Source organism: Danio rerio, chromosome 21, assembly GCF_049306965.1.
Source record: "Danio rerio strain Tuebingen ecotype United States chromosome 21, GRCz12tu, whole genome shotgun sequence".
Taxonomy (NCBI): Eukaryota; Metazoa; Chordata; class Actinopteri; order Cypriniformes; family Danionidae; genus Danio; species Danio rerio.
Genome location: NC_133196.1, coordinates 14,964,166 through 14,982,582, shown reverse-complemented (window position 1 = coordinate 14,982,582; position 18,417 = coordinate 14,964,166). Strand labels below are relative to the sequence as shown.

At 37.2% G+C, this 18,417-nt stretch overlaps 1 protein-coding gene across 1 annotated transcript; it reads right to left on the bottom strand.

Moving 5' to 3' along the window:
* Window positions 1-1,079: 1,079 nt before the first annotated feature.
* si:dkey-248f6.3 lies at window positions 1,080-6,328 on the bottom strand. Its single transcript, XM_068216013.2, has 9 exons — window positions 6,060-6,328; window positions 4,763-5,260; window positions 3,767-4,093; window positions 3,486-3,583; window positions 3,335-3,385; window positions 2,858-3,239; window positions 2,598-2,774; window positions 2,352-2,481; window positions 1,080-2,191 (listed from the first exon to the last, which is right to left on the bottom strand). The coding sequence occupies exons 1-8, from the start codon at window positions 6,187-6,189 to the stop codon at window positions 2,363-2,365; spliced, it is 1,782 nt and encodes a 593-aa protein (XP_068072114.2). The 5' UTR covers window positions 6,190-6,328; the 3' UTR covers window positions 1,080-2,191; window positions 2,352-2,362.
* Between the last annotated feature and the right edge of the window lie 12,089 nt (window positions 6,329-18,417).

The window sequence follows — 18,417 nt, the reverse complement described above, 5'->3', positions numbered from 1 at the left end:
AAATAAAAATCTGTTAACTTTTTTACATGCTTTTATTGTACATCATACGGTATATTCTAAAGAATACAAAAAAATGTATTATAGAATTATCTGTGGTCTTAGACCAGATCATGGCTAAAAAATCATGTTATGAAGTCTTACCTCCCTGACTCCTTATCCCTCCTTTCTGCTTTAAAGGCATGCTTAGTGAAAGTAACATCATCATCATATTATATAAACTTTAGTCGACTTTCTCCTCTGCACAAAAGGCTGTTACTCCGTTTCACGGCGTATGAGGGGCGCGTATTTTGTCGGCGTGCATGCAAACAACCAACCGGGATTCACACAGGAGTGCGTGAGGCGCGCGGGAATGGTTTTCTGCGCGCATGCGTTAGTTTGCTTTCACCAGCATTCAGCATTGAACCACCACTAAGGGGGAGAGACAATGAATCAGCTACGTCAGTAACACCAACAATAATTTAGTGGCTGCATTTTATTTATTTAAACATTGGGGATTTATAAGTACATTTAAATCAATAATGTCAACAGCAAAGTTATATTGAGGTGGCCAAAGAGGTGGCCACAGGGGTGGCCAGAGTTTACCGAGGGGTGGCCGTGGCCACCCCTTGGGGGCGCCCCTGCAGTACACTATTTGTTGTGTTAGTATATGATACTGTAATATAAAACAACATATTGTCTAACAGTAAAACCTTCTCTGTGCTTCCATTTGGCTAAACAGACTCATAGTAAATCATAGTAAACCCAGTATATGGCACTACTGGTTTGTTAAAGAGATTCCTTCACCCTATAATGAATATCCTGTCATCTTTTACTCAGCCCTTACTATGAGTTTCTTCTGTTATACACAAAAGAAGATGTTTTGGAAAATGCTGGAAACCTGTAACTATTGACTTCCATTGTATTTGTTCTCCTACTGTGGACATCAATGGTTACAGATTTTCAGATTTGTATCTTCTTCAGTGTTCAACAGAGGAAAGAACCTCATCGGTTTAGAAGCATGTGAGTGAATAGTTGAGGGAGAACTCTCTCTTTAATTGAGTCATTTAGAAAACTCACAGAAATGATGATCAGAGCTTCAGTTTGATTCACAGGATTTTATTTGACTTATTAGCCAACAATACATAAAAGCAGTTCATCACAAAACAATTCAAAGAACATTTCATTACAAAACAATCATGAACACTTAATTATAAAACAATCAGTCTCTCTTATGACAGAACACCAGATTCATTAATGAGGGAGAAAATAGTCGAGCAGATCTTTGATGACACTTTAGAGGAGAAAACTGTGACAGCACTGGAGTTCAAGTTCAGTTCACTGAAGAGCAAATCCATCGATGCGCAGCTCCACAAGTCCCAACCAAGCAAGACAGTGGCGAGGAAGAAAACTTCACTAATTGACAAAAGTGAAGGAAAAAACCTCGAGAGAAACCAGGCTCGGTTGGGCACGACCATTTCTCCTGTGGCCAAAGGTCTTGTGCAGAGCTGCAGTATTTAATCACCATTATTGTCATTAATTGCTCACCTCATGTCCTTAGATCAAATTCATGTTTAGTTCATATTGAGAACACAAATTAAAACATTTGAGATGAAATCTGAGAGCTCTCTGACCCTCAAACCGCACGTCCAGAAGAGCGCAGTGCACTGTATGTGTGTCACACTGCTGACGTTTAACCCAGAGGCCTGCGCGACTTCCTCTCATTTAAACAAAGCGTGGGCACATCTGAGGTAAACGTCAGCAGTGGACACACACACAGTGCAGGACAGAGCTCTCATGGTTTGATGATTTGATTTCATCTCAAATGTTTTCATTTGTTTTCTGAAGATGAGGAAAGGTGTCAGGGGTTTGGAGCATTAAACTTCTTTAATGCAGAAAGAAAAACACAAAAATATTAAAACAAAAATAATGACTTCAGAAGTCCTGTACTGCACTGGATGTGTGTCACACTGCTGACGGATAACCCAGAGGCCTGCGCGACTTCCTCTCATTTAAACAAAGCGTGGGCACATCTGAGGTAAACGTCAGCAGTGGACACACACACAGTGCAGGACAGAGCTCTCATCAACACACTGACACTGAAAAGTAAGATCTGAGGGGTTTGGAATGACATGAGGGAGTAATTAATAACTTTAACAGTCTTGTGAAATTTCTGGAAATGCTGCTGTTCTCCTCTTCGCTTCTTTAGTGTTTTCTAAAATGAAGAAAAACAACACAAAGTTATTTAAGCAGTGATATGAAGGGCTGTCAAAGAAGACTTGTGACTCTAAAAAGAGCAGAAGCTAAAAGAACAGGAATAGCATGAAGCAAAGAAAGACTGAAGATGTAGTTTTGTGCTCGGTGTGTTCCTCTACCTCCTCTTGTCTCACTGTTGCACAGGATTTGGGCTCGTTGGATTGAACCACCGGTGCTCTTCTAACTGATGTAACTGCAGTCGCTTCTCTGGATTGCGGACCAAACACTGGGAAATCAGGTCCAGGCAATCTGAAAAGTGACAAAGAGAGTGTGAAATATGTCTGCATACTCAAGATTCATGAACGTGTTTAAATCTCACTACATCAAATTACAAAACAAACGATTGTTCAGAAGAGTCTGCTTACCTAAAGATAAGGTGAGGTCTGTCTGGAGGTCTCCAACGATTATCGAATGCGTGTCGTAAAAGGCCAATCGTGTATGCAATATTTCATACAGGATGAGGCCTAATGTCCAGACGTACGCCGGGTTAGGAAAGAATGTGGGATCCCTCAGAACCTCAGGCGGTGTGTAAAGTAAGGCTCCTGTAAGAGAGACATTTTCAGAATTCAGTCATTTCATAAGACAATACTGTGACCAAAGAAACTCCCACAAAATGCCCACTCACCTCGATAATCACTGCTGTTGAAAGGCTCGCTGGTAATTAGCCGAGCACAACCAAAGTCAATCAGTTTGAGCTCTGATCGGGGTTGAGTCACCAGGATGTTCCCCGAGTGGATATCTCCATGGAAAACTCCACGCTCAGCGCAGAACTTGACAGCTTGGATCAACTGACGCATTAACCGGCATGCGTGGTTTTCATCAATGTCCAATGAACTTCTGAGATAATAAGCCAAAATCTGGGATGACTCGGCGTACTCCAGAAAGAGAACGAAGTCGTTCTTATTCTTAATCCAGTGGTGTAATGTGATGATGCTGGGACAAGGTGGGTCCTTCATCAACTTAAGCATGATTGCCACTTCTGCAAGCACAGGTTTGGAATGACCATCCTAGAAAAAAAAAAACAGATTTCAAAAATATTACCAAAGCAGAATGGCACAAAGTACAGAAACATTTTCACTTTTGTGTAAATTGTTCAACTTACAACGTCGAGATAACGGTCCTGTTTACGCTTCTTGATGTACTTCAGGGCAACCTGCGGAAAAACAACAACAAATGAAATTAAAGCCCACAAATGATTTATATTGAGTAATCAGGAGGAAAATGTTGACTGAATTTGAAAAATAGTTCTCTACCTTTGTTCTCTCATTAAATACGTGAGATCCCAGATACACCTTGCCATAACTTCCTTCTCCAATCAGGTCTTTCACTTCAAAAAGACCCACCCTAGATCCTGAAACACAGAAAAACAGCAGGGAGATTTACTTGCATTGTCTGGTGTGAAACGGATCAAATAAATGACTCGAATCCTTTAAATCTGGATCTAATGCAATGAGCTGAAAGCAGAAACTTCCATCAGAATTGCAGGAGTAAACTGATTACTAATTTATAATAATAAAAGGAAATGATCACTTACCAAGAGTGAGCCCAGAAGCCTCTTTAGGCTCCTCAAGAACTGACTCTGGCTCTGGCTCTGACTCTGACTCGGGCTCAGACTCAGACTCGGACTCGGGCTCAGACTCGGACTCGGGCTCAGACTCGGACTCGGACTCGGGCTCGGGCTCCAGCTCAGGCTCGGGCTCAGGCTCAGGGTCAGGCTCGGGCTCGGGCTCGGGCTGAGGTTGTGGTGTAAGATGCTGGACTACATCCGTGTCACAGCACAGGAAAGGGCGCGTTGCAGCCTTCCATACTCTCTTGAAGAAAGCAGAGACTCTTTTGCCTTTCCTTCCTTTCTTGGGTTTTTCTAAAATGAAGAAAACAAACAGAAACATCTCCATGAACAGAGCTGCAGCTACAGCGCTCAGCATATTCATATATGCAGTACACCCCATTTAGAAAATGAATGTTTTTATCCATTTCTCAGTGAATCTGGGTAATATATAGTGGTGCATTTGAACAAAACACATTTATCAAACAGATTTATTTATTACAATAATAATTTAGTCACAGAACATCTATAGAAATGGAAAGATAACACAATTAATATCATGCAAAATATTGCAAAATTTACAAACTACAAAATTTCAACAAAATTGTCAATATTTTTTGTTTCTCTTTGATTTTTGCTAATTTAAAAAAAAATAATTGAATATTTTCTCTGAACATATACATTTGGGCTACTCATTTTTGAACCATTATTTAGTTATTTTGTCAGATAAGCTCCAGATTTGGCTTCAGTTCTGACTAAACTAATGTACATGCACAAATATAATATTATAAAGCCTCCTATAGAAAATCTGAATTTAAATGAGAGATTAGTGGGGGGTGCACTCATATATGTTTGGCACTGTATTAATTAATACACAACCAACAGTACATCAAATGACACTGTCTGATTTATAAGCTAAAAACAACAAAGCATAAAAAATAACAGACGGCAGAAATAAAATGAACCACATTCAGGATGACTCACCATCAGTCCCATCAATATCAGAGGGGTCTTGAACAGACGGAGGCGACTCAGGACAGGCCGAATCTGCATCCGTCATGTTCTTAATATTGGAGAGGTCATGGACACTGATTGGCTGAGGATCTTCCCAGACCTGGCCTGGCAGACACACCAGCTCAGTATCAACATGACCTGTGAGGGCCGTCGAGGACTCTGGACGGGCCGGATCTGCATTCGGCACATCTGCTGTTTGCTCGATGCTGAAGGGGCCCGGAACACTCAACGGCTGAAGATCTTCACAGACCTGGCCTGGCTGCCACACCGGCTCAAGGTCTGCATGTGCTGCGACGGTCCTGGAGGGACCTGGAACAGGCAGATGCTGGAAATCGTCGACATCTGACCGTGGTTCAAAGGGAACCACTCTGTTCCGGTCACAGCAAAGGAAAGGGCGCTTCACAGCCTTCCATGCTCTCTTAAAGAAAGCAGAGGCTTTATTCCCTTTCCTCCTTTTCTCTGTGTTTTCTGAAATAAAGGAAATGAACAGGGAAATATTAGAAACCTCTTTAACCACAGGTTTAAAATAAACACACTGTTGTAAATGAGAAATATGAAAGACAATCACACAAAAGAAACAACAACAATAAATGTACAATTATAATAGAAAATTTTTGAAAACTAAAATTAATTATGTGGAATTGCAAATCATTTCTATGATGTAAAATGACAAACACAAGCTGACAAATAGTCGGTAAATCATAAGACCATATTAGACATCAGGAAAAAAGCTAAAAGCAACTATTTAGCAAAAATAATTTTCTGTTATATTATTATTAAGGAGAAAGTCAGAACGTGTAATTATAAAACCAACTTTACCTCAATTGTATTAATTCATCCCTGCTTGAACAAATAAAGACTTAAATATAATATTCTCACTCAGTTTGCTAAAATATAACAAATATTCCTCCACACCATCAAAAACTAAGAAAATGACTGTGCAGGTCTACACAAAGGATTTAAATTAAAGTAAAATTAAAATGATTTTTATCAGAAACATTAACAAGGCACAATTTCTGTTAAGTGGAAAGGAGAAACTTAAAAACCAGAATGTCATTACATATAAGAGCAGGGCTCTATCACAAAATCATACAAAACCATAACTACACACACAAAAAACACATTACAATGAAGAGACGTTGCATATTTGCTACACTAATAACCTTACATGGCAATATATTAATATTATTTTACTTTTAACTTCATAATTTACTGTATTATTAAATAATACGTGGGAATACAGCGTTTTTGTAAACTCTCATCTCACCTGTTGGGCTTCTCAACACGGTAGGAGGTGAAGGAGAAGCCATCGTGTCACTTCGATGATTTTTGTTGACAAACTCAGTCGTGATCGTATTAACTCGATTAAAAAACGCAGCTGACGTGTCATTTGCCATTTGAGATGCAAAACAAGTCGCTAAAGTCGTTAAATCAATGTTCACTGTACTCGTTCGTTTGTCACTCTGAGGAAAATCTGAATTCTGTCCAGTGACGTAACGGCAATCGAATTCGTTCTATTTATTCGTCATCGGTGGTGGGGGAGAGGGGGGGTTGGGTTGGCAGGCCGCGGGTTGATCCAAGATACCGGTCAAGTTCGTTGAGCGTGTTATAATATAAGTTCTGTCTGCAAATAAAAACCCAAACCATCGCAATCTGTTGTCTGAGAGACGAGGCGATTTTTTGCAGAGCATTTCTGTGCGAATCCTGAAGCTGTTCTTGAATTCCTGAGAGAAGACTAAACTTAATTATAAAAGAGCACAACTTCTTTAATCAGTTTTTATTTCAGTTGTTTTCAGATTATTTCATTAAACATTTGTTTTGTTGTACTTTTTACTTCGTTTTTTCCTTTTATTTATTTACTTACTTTTATTTATTTATTTTCTTGTATTTACATTTTTATTTATTTACTTTGTTTTAAATTGATTTTTATATTTTATCTGTATTTTCTTGTTTTATTGCAGGTTGGAGGAGATTGTCCATGTCCCACATGGGTGAAGAAAGAGGAGGTGAGTGTTTTTAATTTGTCATTAGTTTATCATTGGTATGTCACTGTTTAATGCTGTACGATGTTTGACTAATATGAAAAGATCACAGAAGTAACATGAAACAAAAAATATATATTTATTTGATTAAAAATTGATATTGATGTATGTTTATATCAAAACCCATTATAATGATGAAAAACTGCTGAGTTGCTCAATAAAAACTGCAAGTTCCAAGTGAAAAAAGTGACCAGTGAAAGTGTTTGTTGTGTGTGATTTATCTTTTAGCTTCAAACCACTCCAGACTCAGGGCCCTAGCATTTTAGAGAAATAAGCTGCAGGATAAAAAGTATATGTTTATATATATATATATATATATCAGTAACATCGCTCCCTACACGCAGAGTACGCAGGCTGCGTAGAGCCTCAACTCTGGAGGGGGGCACCATCTCGGTTGCTCAAATTTTTTTTATATTTATTTACTGATATCAACATAAACTGAGTTTACATCAAATATATATTGATAATAAGTTGTTAAATACGTTTAAAAAATTATTTTAAGACGGACACATTAACAAACATGTGACGTAATTTTTCCGAGCACGCGGCTATCCTTGCGGCTGCCAGCTGCATATAATTATAATAGATGCAAGTTGCAGGTTCATGCCCGGGAAAAGACAACAGCCGTCTGGAGCCGAGAAGAGGAAGAGAGTACTATATGAATCGCATGCATCACTTTCGGGTAACTTCCATGAATCTTGAAAACCTATTTTTGGTTATTCAACTATACTAGTGAGGCTAATGTTTAAACTTCGCCACAACTGCTATGCATTGTGCTTTAGACAGGACATGTTCTATGACTTTTCGCGTTTGCCCCTGATAATTACACAAACTCAATTATTGTTATTAACTTGTGCAATACAATTCTGCTTGCACACCAACTGTAAATACACATGCACTGCACAATTACTTCACTCTATGTATTATTTATTATTATAGTTATTATTATGTATATATTATATATATTGTATATTGTATATATGTTATATATTATTTCATTCTTTGCAGACTGCAATTATTATTGTTTAGTGTTTTATCTATTTCTTTACATTTCTTATTGTTGCTGTTGTTATTGCTTGTATCATTGCAATGACAATAAAGTCTCTTTAGTCTTTTTTGTACATTACAGTATGAAATAACAAAACTGAGTAATATTCTGTGATTTCTGAAAGATCAATAATATAAAATGAGTAAAATTACGGTAAATCACTGGCCAGAAACCATTTTTATTGCATGAATTCATTAATGATTATTTTTTCTGAATATTATAAAGTTTTTTGGTTTAAAATTACAGCAATTAATTCTTGAAAAACACAAATGTCTTTGATTTATACCGAAAGCAAGGGTCAGCTATTGTCAGCATAGATTACAGTGTAAATTAAATATTTTGGTTGTAGTTTGTAAACATTATGAAGAGTGCTTGACTAGCCCATTGTTTTAATGGTATGTCATGAGTTTTTCTTTAAATGACTAATTTCGTCTGTATTGTACATGGAGGTCAATGCTGCTGAAGTTTGCCACAAAAGAAGATGAGGTGGCCTGACCAGCACTGCTCCAAAGACACCAGCAGCTGCACAGGTACAAGTACAGGATGCAGCACTGAGGACCGTCCATCTCTACAGGTACAGACAGGGTTTATCCCTTATCTTTTGTAAATGTTTGAAATTGGGAATGCTTCTGCAGAAGACATGTCAGTATTTATTTTGATCTAAACTATTATTTTGTAATGCAAATATGTGAATGTTTAAGTATAACTTAAGTCTTTATATGCATATTTTTGTACATAAATAGATAATTACGTTTAAATCTTTGTGTGATTTTGTTCCTCTGTGGGGGCACCACAGTAAAATTTTGCATAGGGCACCCTTTTGGCCAGCAGCGGCCCTGATATATATATATATATATATATATATATATATATATATATATATATATATATATATATATATATATATATATATATATATTTTTTTTTTTTTTTTTTCTCTTTACCATAGAAAAGATTTCTTCAACACATTTCTAAACATAATAGTTTTAATAACTCATTTCTAGTAACTGATTTATTTGATCTTTGCCACAATGACAGTAAATAATTTTGACTAGATATTTTTAAGACACTTCTATACAGCTTAAAGTGACATTTAAAGGCTTAACTAGGTTAATTAGGTTAACTAGGCAGGTTAGGGTAATTAGGCAAGTTATTGTATAACGATGGTTTGTTCTGTAGACTATCAAAAAAAAAATTACCTTAAAATTAATTTTTAATTAATTTTAATAGAATAAACTGCTTTTATTCTAGCCTGAATAAAACAATTAAGACTTTCTCTAAAAGAAAAAAAAATATTATCAGACATACTGTGAACATTGCTTTGCTCTGTTAAACCTCATTTGGGAAATATTAAAAAAAGAAAAAAAATTCAAAGGGGGGCTAATACTTCTGACTTCACCTGTATATATACAGTGAATATATATATTATTAATATATATATATATATATATATATATATATATATATATATATATATATATATATATATATATATAAATAAATCAGTTTTTTCTTCTGGAGAAAGTCTTATTTGTTTTATTTCAGCTAGAATAAAAGCAGATTTAAATTTTTAAAAAACATTTTAAGGTCAAAATTATTAGCCCCTTTAAGCTATTTTTTTCGCTAGTCTACAGAACAAACCATCGTTATACAATAACTTGCCTAATTACCAGGGCCAGACGGAATCTGCGGACGTTTTTTGCTATTTCTGAATTTTGGTAAAAAAATTAGCGGATTTCTGCGGAATCATTTTGGGCGTATCCAGCAGAGTATCATAACTAAAACCTTAATATATGAAATAAAAAGTAATAAATTACTGAAAAAAATGAGTAAATTCAGATTTACACATTTACTCAAGTAAATAAACAGAATAAATGATGGGCTGAAAATCTGCAGAAATCTGTGGAATTCTGTGCGCGCAGTTTCCGTGTGGGCCTACTAATTACCCTAACCTACCTAGTTAACAGGTAGTTCTAATTAATTAGTTAGTTCTGATAATTCAGGGGGGCTACTGAAACTAAATCAACATTCTTCAGCTTTCCATTAGCAATCGTCAAACTCAAAGTGAACAATTTCTCTCGCTCTGGAGCTTCAGTTAAGAAATCTGTGAGTAAATTATAACTTTAAACATTTAACAACAATTTTTCATATGATTTGAGTAATTGCAGTTTGTGAATTGGCAGTCGTTTCACAGGAAAATCTTATTGGAACAGGCCCTTTCTTAACAAGCTCAGAGTGCTCATCATCTGATGGGTGTTTACTTTATATAAAATAGATGTTTTCTTTGCATATGTGGATTTCTTTGGTTGTTACCAACATCTCATGAAAATTTCACGTCAACAGCACCTTTAGAAATATGTTTTCTGAGAAAAATGGTGACGTGTGTTAGAGTTGGGCTGATAGACGATGCCATCGTCCATCGCTGATGGCCAATAGACAACACAATGCTGAGCCCGCATCGCCGATCCTCTGCCCCCGCCCCCGTCGCAAACCAACATGAAGGCAAGTAAACAGACAGATTTTCACTGAACTGTTCCACTTGAATGTGTGTTTATCATCATATTTCTTGATCTCAGTGGGACTTTCAACAGGTTTGTTATATCAAAAAAGTGTTAGTCATCAATTAAAGAAAAAATCCTTGAGAAAATAAAAAATCAGTCACATACAAATGGCCAAAAGTAACTGGAATGGAGTTTCTGTCTGCTGCTCCGTTTCTCCCAAATCCCATTCATCTCCTGTCTTTAAAAAGCAATTGTGGGTTACAACAGGTAAATGGGTCACTGTGTAGAAGCCGGATCTCCCTCTGCTCTGACGCACATGTACATTACGCTCCTACACCTCCATCAGACTCTCAGAAAACAACAAAAAAGCCTCTGGCATCTGCTGACTTTGAGTGGGCAGTGTGAAAAAAGCATGTGTTATTGCTGACCAGCAGAATTCTGTTTACTAATGACCTCTTATTTCCCCTGATAATGAGTCTCCACTGTGAACGCTGAGCTCACTGCGCTGCCCATTTACGCAAAACTATTCAGTTTGGCTTTTATGCTTTTATTTAATACCAACAAGCCATTGTGCTTCATTAGATTTCCTAGGCCCTCTTTCAAAGTTAATCTGTCCCCGGTTTCCATTTGACCATTTTATCTGGGAAATGCATTGGAAAAGGACAGTCTGACTTTGCTCTGCTTTATAGATTTAAGTTCTTTTTTTTATTTATGTATTTATTTATTTATTTATTTATTTGTATGATTTGTTTGTCCTTTTAGATTTAAAAAAATACATATTTTACCGGCCACTTTATTGGGTACACCTTGTTAGTACCGGGTTAGACCCTCTTTTGCCTTCAGAACTGCTATAATCCTTCGTGGCATAGATTCAACAAGGTACTGGAAATATTCCTCAGAGATTTTGGTCCATATTGACATGACAGCATCACGCAGTTGCTGCAGATTTGTGCGCTGCACATCCATGATGCGAATCTCCCATTTCAACAAATCCCAAATTGGATTGAGTTCTGGTAGCTTTGGAGGCCATTTGAGTAGAGTGAACTCATTTTCTTGTTAAGGAAACCGGTCTGAGACGATTTGTGCTTTGATATTTTGCGTTATCCTGCTGGAAGTAGCCATCAGAAGATGGGTACACTGTGGTAATAAAGGGATGGACATGGTCAGCCACAATACTCAAGTAGACTGTGGCATCTTGACAAGACGCTCAATTGTTACTAATGGACCCAAAGTGTACCAAGAAAATATCCCCCTCACCATTACACCACCACCAGCCTGAACTGTTGAAACAGAGTAGGATGAATACATGCTTTTTATGTTGTTGATGCCAAATTTTGACCCTAATCCAGATCGCAAGATATTATTTTTTTTCTTGTGTGTCTCTTTAAATGCAAATGAGCTGCTGATCCCTGCCCCCTTTCAGAAAGTGTGGAGCCTTTACAGCATGTGCCTCAATTATTTTGTCCCCAATAAAAAAATGTTCATCTTAATTTAAGGTCATCTGCTTTTGACCACAGCTACATGACTAAATGCATTGCTGATATGTGATTGGCTGTTTCGCATCAACAAGCAGTTGAATAAGCAATAAAGTGGCCAGTAAGTGTATATTGACTCCTGTATATGACAATTTGAACAACACGATACAGAGAAGGATATCATATGGTCTGTTTTGAGGATGTTTTTCTGTATTGATGAGTATGGAGGATGTTGGAGCTCTCAAATTTCACTTAAATATCTTCATTTGTGTTCCAAAAAATGAACAAAGGTCTCAAGGGATTGGATCAACATGCGGGTGAGTAATTAATTACACTATTAATATTTTAAAACTGCTATACTAGAGGTTAAGCAGTATAGCTGCTATACTATATATACTATAGCTTTGACTCAAGTCACCTCTATCAGAATTGAACAAACTGTATGGAAATTGCTTTGACCCGAATCTCCTCTATTTCACAATAATTTCACTGTCACTCAGGTATTTGTCAGCATCTTCTAAATCAGTGGATGCTGTTGGCTTTCAAGAGACACGTTTGTCAGATTTGACATGATTGTGTCATATTAAAACAGCAGTTGGACTCAAGCAATGGTGTGAGGATGAATGGCTTAGTTAAAGATGAATCACGTTTTTGTCATTTAAGACGAATTACTTTGTTTAGGATGAATCACTCTGTTGCATCCCTCATTTGGAAAGTAGGTTGCATGGTATGTGTAAGTAAATGCAGTGTTGGTTCAGTGTATGTAATATAATATAATATAATATAATATAATATAATATAGTATAATATAATATAATATAATATAATAATATAATATTTTTAAAATCATTTTACATTTAAAACAAAAAATAAATGTTTTATTTTTACATTTTATTTTATATTATTGTAATGTACACTACCTGAAAAAAGTCTTGTCGTCGATCCCAGTTGTAACAGCAAAAACAATAACTTGACTTCTAGTTGATCATTTTGAAAAGTGGAAGAAGGTCGATTTTTTTTCAGATGAATCATCTGTTGAACTGCATCCCAAACATCACAAATACTGCAGAAGACAAATTGGAATCAGCATGGACCCAAGATTCTCAGAGAAATCAGTCATGTTTGGTGAAGGAAAAATCATGGTTTGGTGTTACATTTAGTATAGGAGTGTGCGAGAGATCTGCAGTTAAAAGCCAAAGGAGAGGGCAAATTCTTCAGCAGGATAGCGCTCCTCATACTTCACCCTCCACGTTAAAGTTTCTAAAAGCAAAGAAGGTCAAGGTGCTCATGGATTGGCCAGCCCAGTCACCAGATATGAACATTATTGAGCATGTCTGGGGTAAGATGGAGGAGGTATTGAAAATAAATGAACTCTGTGAGTCCTGCATGAACACTTTCTTTGCCATTCCAGATGGCTTTAATATAAGTGATTGCAGAGATGTATGGATGCAGTCCTGCAAGCTCATGGGAGTCATGCACAATATTCATTCTTTTTCCACTGCACCATGACTTATATTCTATACTGTACGTTATTTCTGTTAAGTGACAAGACTTTTGTCTAAGCAAAATCAGGCCTTACTGTCCTATTTAAATAATTAAAAATCAAGGCATGCTCATATTTTATTTTGGTAAAATAAGCGTAATCTAGAGGCCTTTGCCTTTCATATAAGCCACTTCTGAAACCAACTGATCAACTAGAAGTCAAGTAATTATTTGTTGTTCCTAAAATTGGATAGGTGACAAGACTTTTGTCAGGTAGTGTAGGTCCATGTTATGATAATTTAATACTGTTAATTAGAATTATTAATGATTATTATATTAAGTTATTATTAATATAATATAATATAATAGAACATAATATAGGCGAGGCAGTGGCGCAGTAGGTAGTGCTGTCGCCTCACAGCAAGAAGGTCGCTGGTTCGAACCTCGGCTCAGTTGGCGTTTCTGTGTGGAGTTTGCATGTTCTCCCTGCCTTCGCGTAGGTTTCCTCCGGGTGCTCCAGTTTCCCCCACAGTCCAAAGACATGCGGTACAGGTGAATTGGGTAGGCTAAATTGTCCGTAGTGTATGAGTGTGTGTGTGAATGTGTGTGTGGATGTTTCCCAGAGATGGGTTGCAGCTGGAAGGGCATCTGCTGCGTAAAAAACTTGCTGGATAAGTTGGCGGTTCATTCCTCTGTGGCGACCCCGGATTAACAAAGGGACTAAGCCGACAAGAAAATGAATGAATTAATAATATAATAGAATATAATATAATAATATAATATAATTATATTTGTAACAATTTGTAAACCCACACACCTTTATTTGGTATGAAAGATTGCACAGAAATATAATTTTGCTCATGTTTTATGTAACTTTGGTAACAGTTTAAAATAATAGTCCATTAGTTAAAGTATTCACTAAAGTATTCACGCATGAATTTAGATTTGCACTAGTAAATGTTGAACTATGAGTAATAAATTGTTTACTAGATTATTAGCCTTCTTAATAGTAAAGGCATAAACTAATGGCCCGTTATTCTAAAGTGTTACCATAACTTTTTTATTATTATAATTATTATTAATGTTATTTTGCTACCATTGAGTTTTAAAAGTTTTTATTTAAAAGTGACTTTAATGTTAAGAAAGTTGTGATAAAAATATTTCAGAAGACCTGTTTGTAAACATCTATTATTTTTTGCAGTTCGGACAGTTTTCCTCATGAACACTGCTGGTCAGATGTTGAATGCATGGCTGACTGATGGACTCTTTTGAACTAAACCGTTATGGTCACTCCAGCCTATTTTCGCCTCATCGGTTCTGCTGTAAATCCAGTTCATCACAATGCTGCAGATTAGCCTTCTGCGTGTTGTTGATATCAGGGCTTTTCTTCCTCCTTTAGTAACGCCACTGCTGTCAGGACATTTGTATCTCTTATGGGATTTGGTGCTGGATTGGACACTTTGTATGCAGAATTGTTTGTTTCTAAAATGCCGTTATTGGAATGAAGTGCTTTATTATTATTAGCTCAGTCTTTCTTTCATGGTCATACATAATGTGTTCATTTTTTTCATTCGTTTGTTCATTTATTTAATTCCCTTTTTCGTTCATTCATTCATTTATTTAAGCCAGGGGTCACCAATCTCGGTCCTGGAGGGCCGGTGTCCCTGCAGGGTTTAGCTGCAACTTGCCTCAACACACCTGCCTGGATGTTTCAAGTATACCTAGTAAGACCTTGATTAGCTCGTTCAGGTGTGTTTGATTAGGGTTGGAGCTAAAATCTGCAGGACACCGGCCCTCCAGGAACAAGTTTGGTGACCACTGATTTAAGCAATCTGCTGCTATTATTTTGGCAGGACACATGATGATCTACATTACTGGCCTGATTACCAGTGGTAAAAGTCAATAGGAGACATGCAGTACTTCAGGTTTTAGCTCTGGCAAGTGAACAAATGAAGATAAGCATTATCCTAATATTGTTGTTTTAATTAATGCTGTTGCAATATTTCCTGATGGCATTGAAAATGGTATTGAATGTCATTTTTTTCAAGGTATCGCATCAAAGTTAGTAATTGCAATATTGTGACAACATGTTATATAACATATAAAACTTTCCTTTGTAACAGTGCCTCGAAGACCAAACAGTTTCTGTTTTTACCTGCATGGATTTTTATCAGTCGATCTCTTTCACTGTTAAGCCTGTTTTACAGAACCACTCCATTTATTTTATCGATCTTTTATCATTTTCAGCATGTAGCACAGCTGGTTTTGCTTTTAGAGCATTGTTAATCTTTGGGATGTGATGTTTTTCCTGATTCACTGGCTTTTGGTTTTTTGTTTTCCTCAGGTTCAGTGCCAGAGAAATGAAAGCCCTTCAATAAGTGACCTTTCCTTTAGAGGTTCAAGAACTTTTTGAAGGTAAGTACACTACCTGAAAAAAGTCTTATCGTTGATCCCAGTTGAAAGAGCAACAAAAAATTACTTGACTGTCTAGTTGGTCACTTGCAAAGGTGGCAGAAGGTAGATTTAAATCCTCTGTTGAGCTGCACCCCAATCATCACAAATACTGCATAAGACCTATTGGACCCCACATAAACCCAAGATTCTCATAGAAATCAGTCAAGAGCGGTGAAGGAAAAATCATGGTTTGGGGTTACATTCAGTGTGAGAGCTAAGGAGAGATCTGCAGAGTGGATGGCATCATCAACAGCCTGAGGTATCAAGACATTTGTGCTGCCCATTACATTACAAACCACAGGTGATGGCAAATTCTTCAGCGGAATAGTGCTGCTCCTCATCCTTCAGCCTCCACATCAAAGTTTCTGAAAGCAAAGATGGTCAAGGTGCTTCAGGATTGGCCAGCCCACTCACCAGACATGAACATTATTGAGCATGTATGGAGTAAAATGGAGGAGACATTGAAGATGAATCTAAAGTATCTTGATGAACTCTGTGAGTCCTGCAAGAACGCTTTCTTTGCCATTTAATTTAAGTTATTTTAAGTCATTGCTGAGACGTATGAAGGCCTTTACATTTCATAAAAGCCAAATGATACCAAATGACAAACTAGAAGTCAAGTTATTAATTGTTGTTCCTACAACTTGGATAGGCGACAGGACTAATGTATACAGAATATAAAGTCAAGGTGCAGTGGAAAAATAATTAATATTGCGTATGAGATGTTTATTAAATTTCAGATCACAAATGAACTAAAACCCTAATTTTCTAACAACAGGTTTTTGATAAGTTGATAGCTCACCAAAACCTAAAAGGGGCAGGATCCCCAAACCAGACCAGCTCAGTTTCTTCCTCATTGAAATTTTTAAAATCTGACGACAGCCAGGTCTTAACCTTGATTAGACATCTCCTTAGGGAGTCAAGACCATTTTATCATTATTTTTTTTTAAAATGGACATAAATCTGAGTGTCGTCAGCATAAAAATGAAAAGCCACCCCATATTTACCAAAAATAGATCCTAAAGGTAAAATATATAAAGTTCTAGGACTGGGAAGTCCAATTCAGTTCACTTATAGCGCATGTCTTTGGACTGTGGGAGAAACTGGAGCACCAGGATGAAATCCACGCCAACGTATAGAGAACATGCAAACTCCACACAGAAATGCCAACTGACCCAGCCGGGACTCAAACCAATGACCTTCTTGCTGTGGGGCGACAATGCTAACCAATGCGCCACCGTGCTGCCCTTTAAATAATCATTGACATTCTAATATATAGAGATGCATCTGTATATCTCTTTCAGCATGAGTTTGGAAGGTGTCATGACCTGTTAAATGTGAGGAAGACTTACAAAAATACAGCTGCATTAAGTTTGAACAGAAAATGGTAGTATTTTCAGACATGATTTGGACCCTCGGGCAGCGCTGATTCATGCGCTGTTTGAAGCAGGGATTTTGAGTTCTGCTCTTCATCTCTCTGTGCCTCTGTTTATCTCTCCTCACTCTTTAGTCACGACCGTGCAGCGCATATGTGTGTGCGTGTCCAGACTTGATTGATCTGGATCTAAAGGTTGCAGCATCGGCGGCGGGTCTGTGTGCGTCTGCAGCGCCTCTATTTTTGCAGGTATGGTTTATTTCTGTGGGCTGAGAAATAGGTGGGAACTTCACCCCTTGCAAAAGTGCGTCACCCTGCGCGTGCTGCATCTAAAAACAGATCCACTACACACGTGGCTGCTCACGCACACACACAGACCATGCACACCATGTGAGACGTTTCAGACGGGAGAACTGCTATTTTTAAGCACAAAAACACCAAATCAGATCTTTTCTTAGAGACTTGTTAGCACACATTTTGCAACCTGATTCTTTCGAAACGATGTGAAGGATTCATTATCACTTCAGCTCAGAGATTAACATGACATTTTAAGTTTTACAACAGTAGGGCTGCAATATTAAGAACAAAAAAGCATTATTGTTGAAAACTGCTGTAGTAATGGTTATTTATTTTAATGAACTGTATGTTATGCTCAGGGCCGGATTAAGAACACATTGGGCCCTGGGGCTATAGCAAATCCAAGTGCCCCCTTTTATTTTTTTCTTTTACCTCATATATATATATAAATATATATAAGCAATATCACACTTGTTACAGTGTGATATGGCTGTATATCGGCACTGGTGGGAGGCGTGCAGCCTCGTGCCTTAGTGCCCCCTCCAGTGCCGATATACAGCCATATCGCACTGCTACGAGTGTGATATTGCGTTTATACAAAAGTTTGACGGCATACTGTAATTGTGTATATAAAAACAAAATCAAACATGGAGAGTCTCAAAAACCCTTTTGTATGTGGGACTACTTTCCTCCACGTTGGATTCAAATCCTAAGCTGACAGTTAAAACAGTTGACCGTGCATCTTTTAAACTTTAGATCTGTAGTGTCTGCTTTTGCTGGCTGTATGTGGGCGGAGTAATACACAAAGGGTAAAGAGTCTGTAGGAGTTCTGATATTGCAGAATATTGCACGGCTATCAGCCAATCAGATTTGAGAACCAGACAGAACTGTTGCGTGTGTGTATGTGTGTGTGTGTGTGTATATATATATATATATATATATATATATATA

Bases quoted from the DNA above. Each gene is read 5' to 3' on its own strand.
- si:dkey-248f6.3 (XM_068216013.2), bottom strand. From the start codon at position 6,189: ATGGCAAATGACACGTCAGCTGCGTTTTTTAATCGAGTTAATACGATC. The intron at 3,584-3,766 runs GTAAGTGATCAT...TCTGTGTTTCAG, and splicing joins GGCTTCTGGGCTCACTCTTG to GATCTAGGGTGGGTCTTTTT. The intron at 3,240-3,334 runs GTAAGTTGAACA...TTTTTTTTCTAG, and splicing joins AGGACCGTTATCTCGACGTT to GATGGTCATTCCAAACCTGT.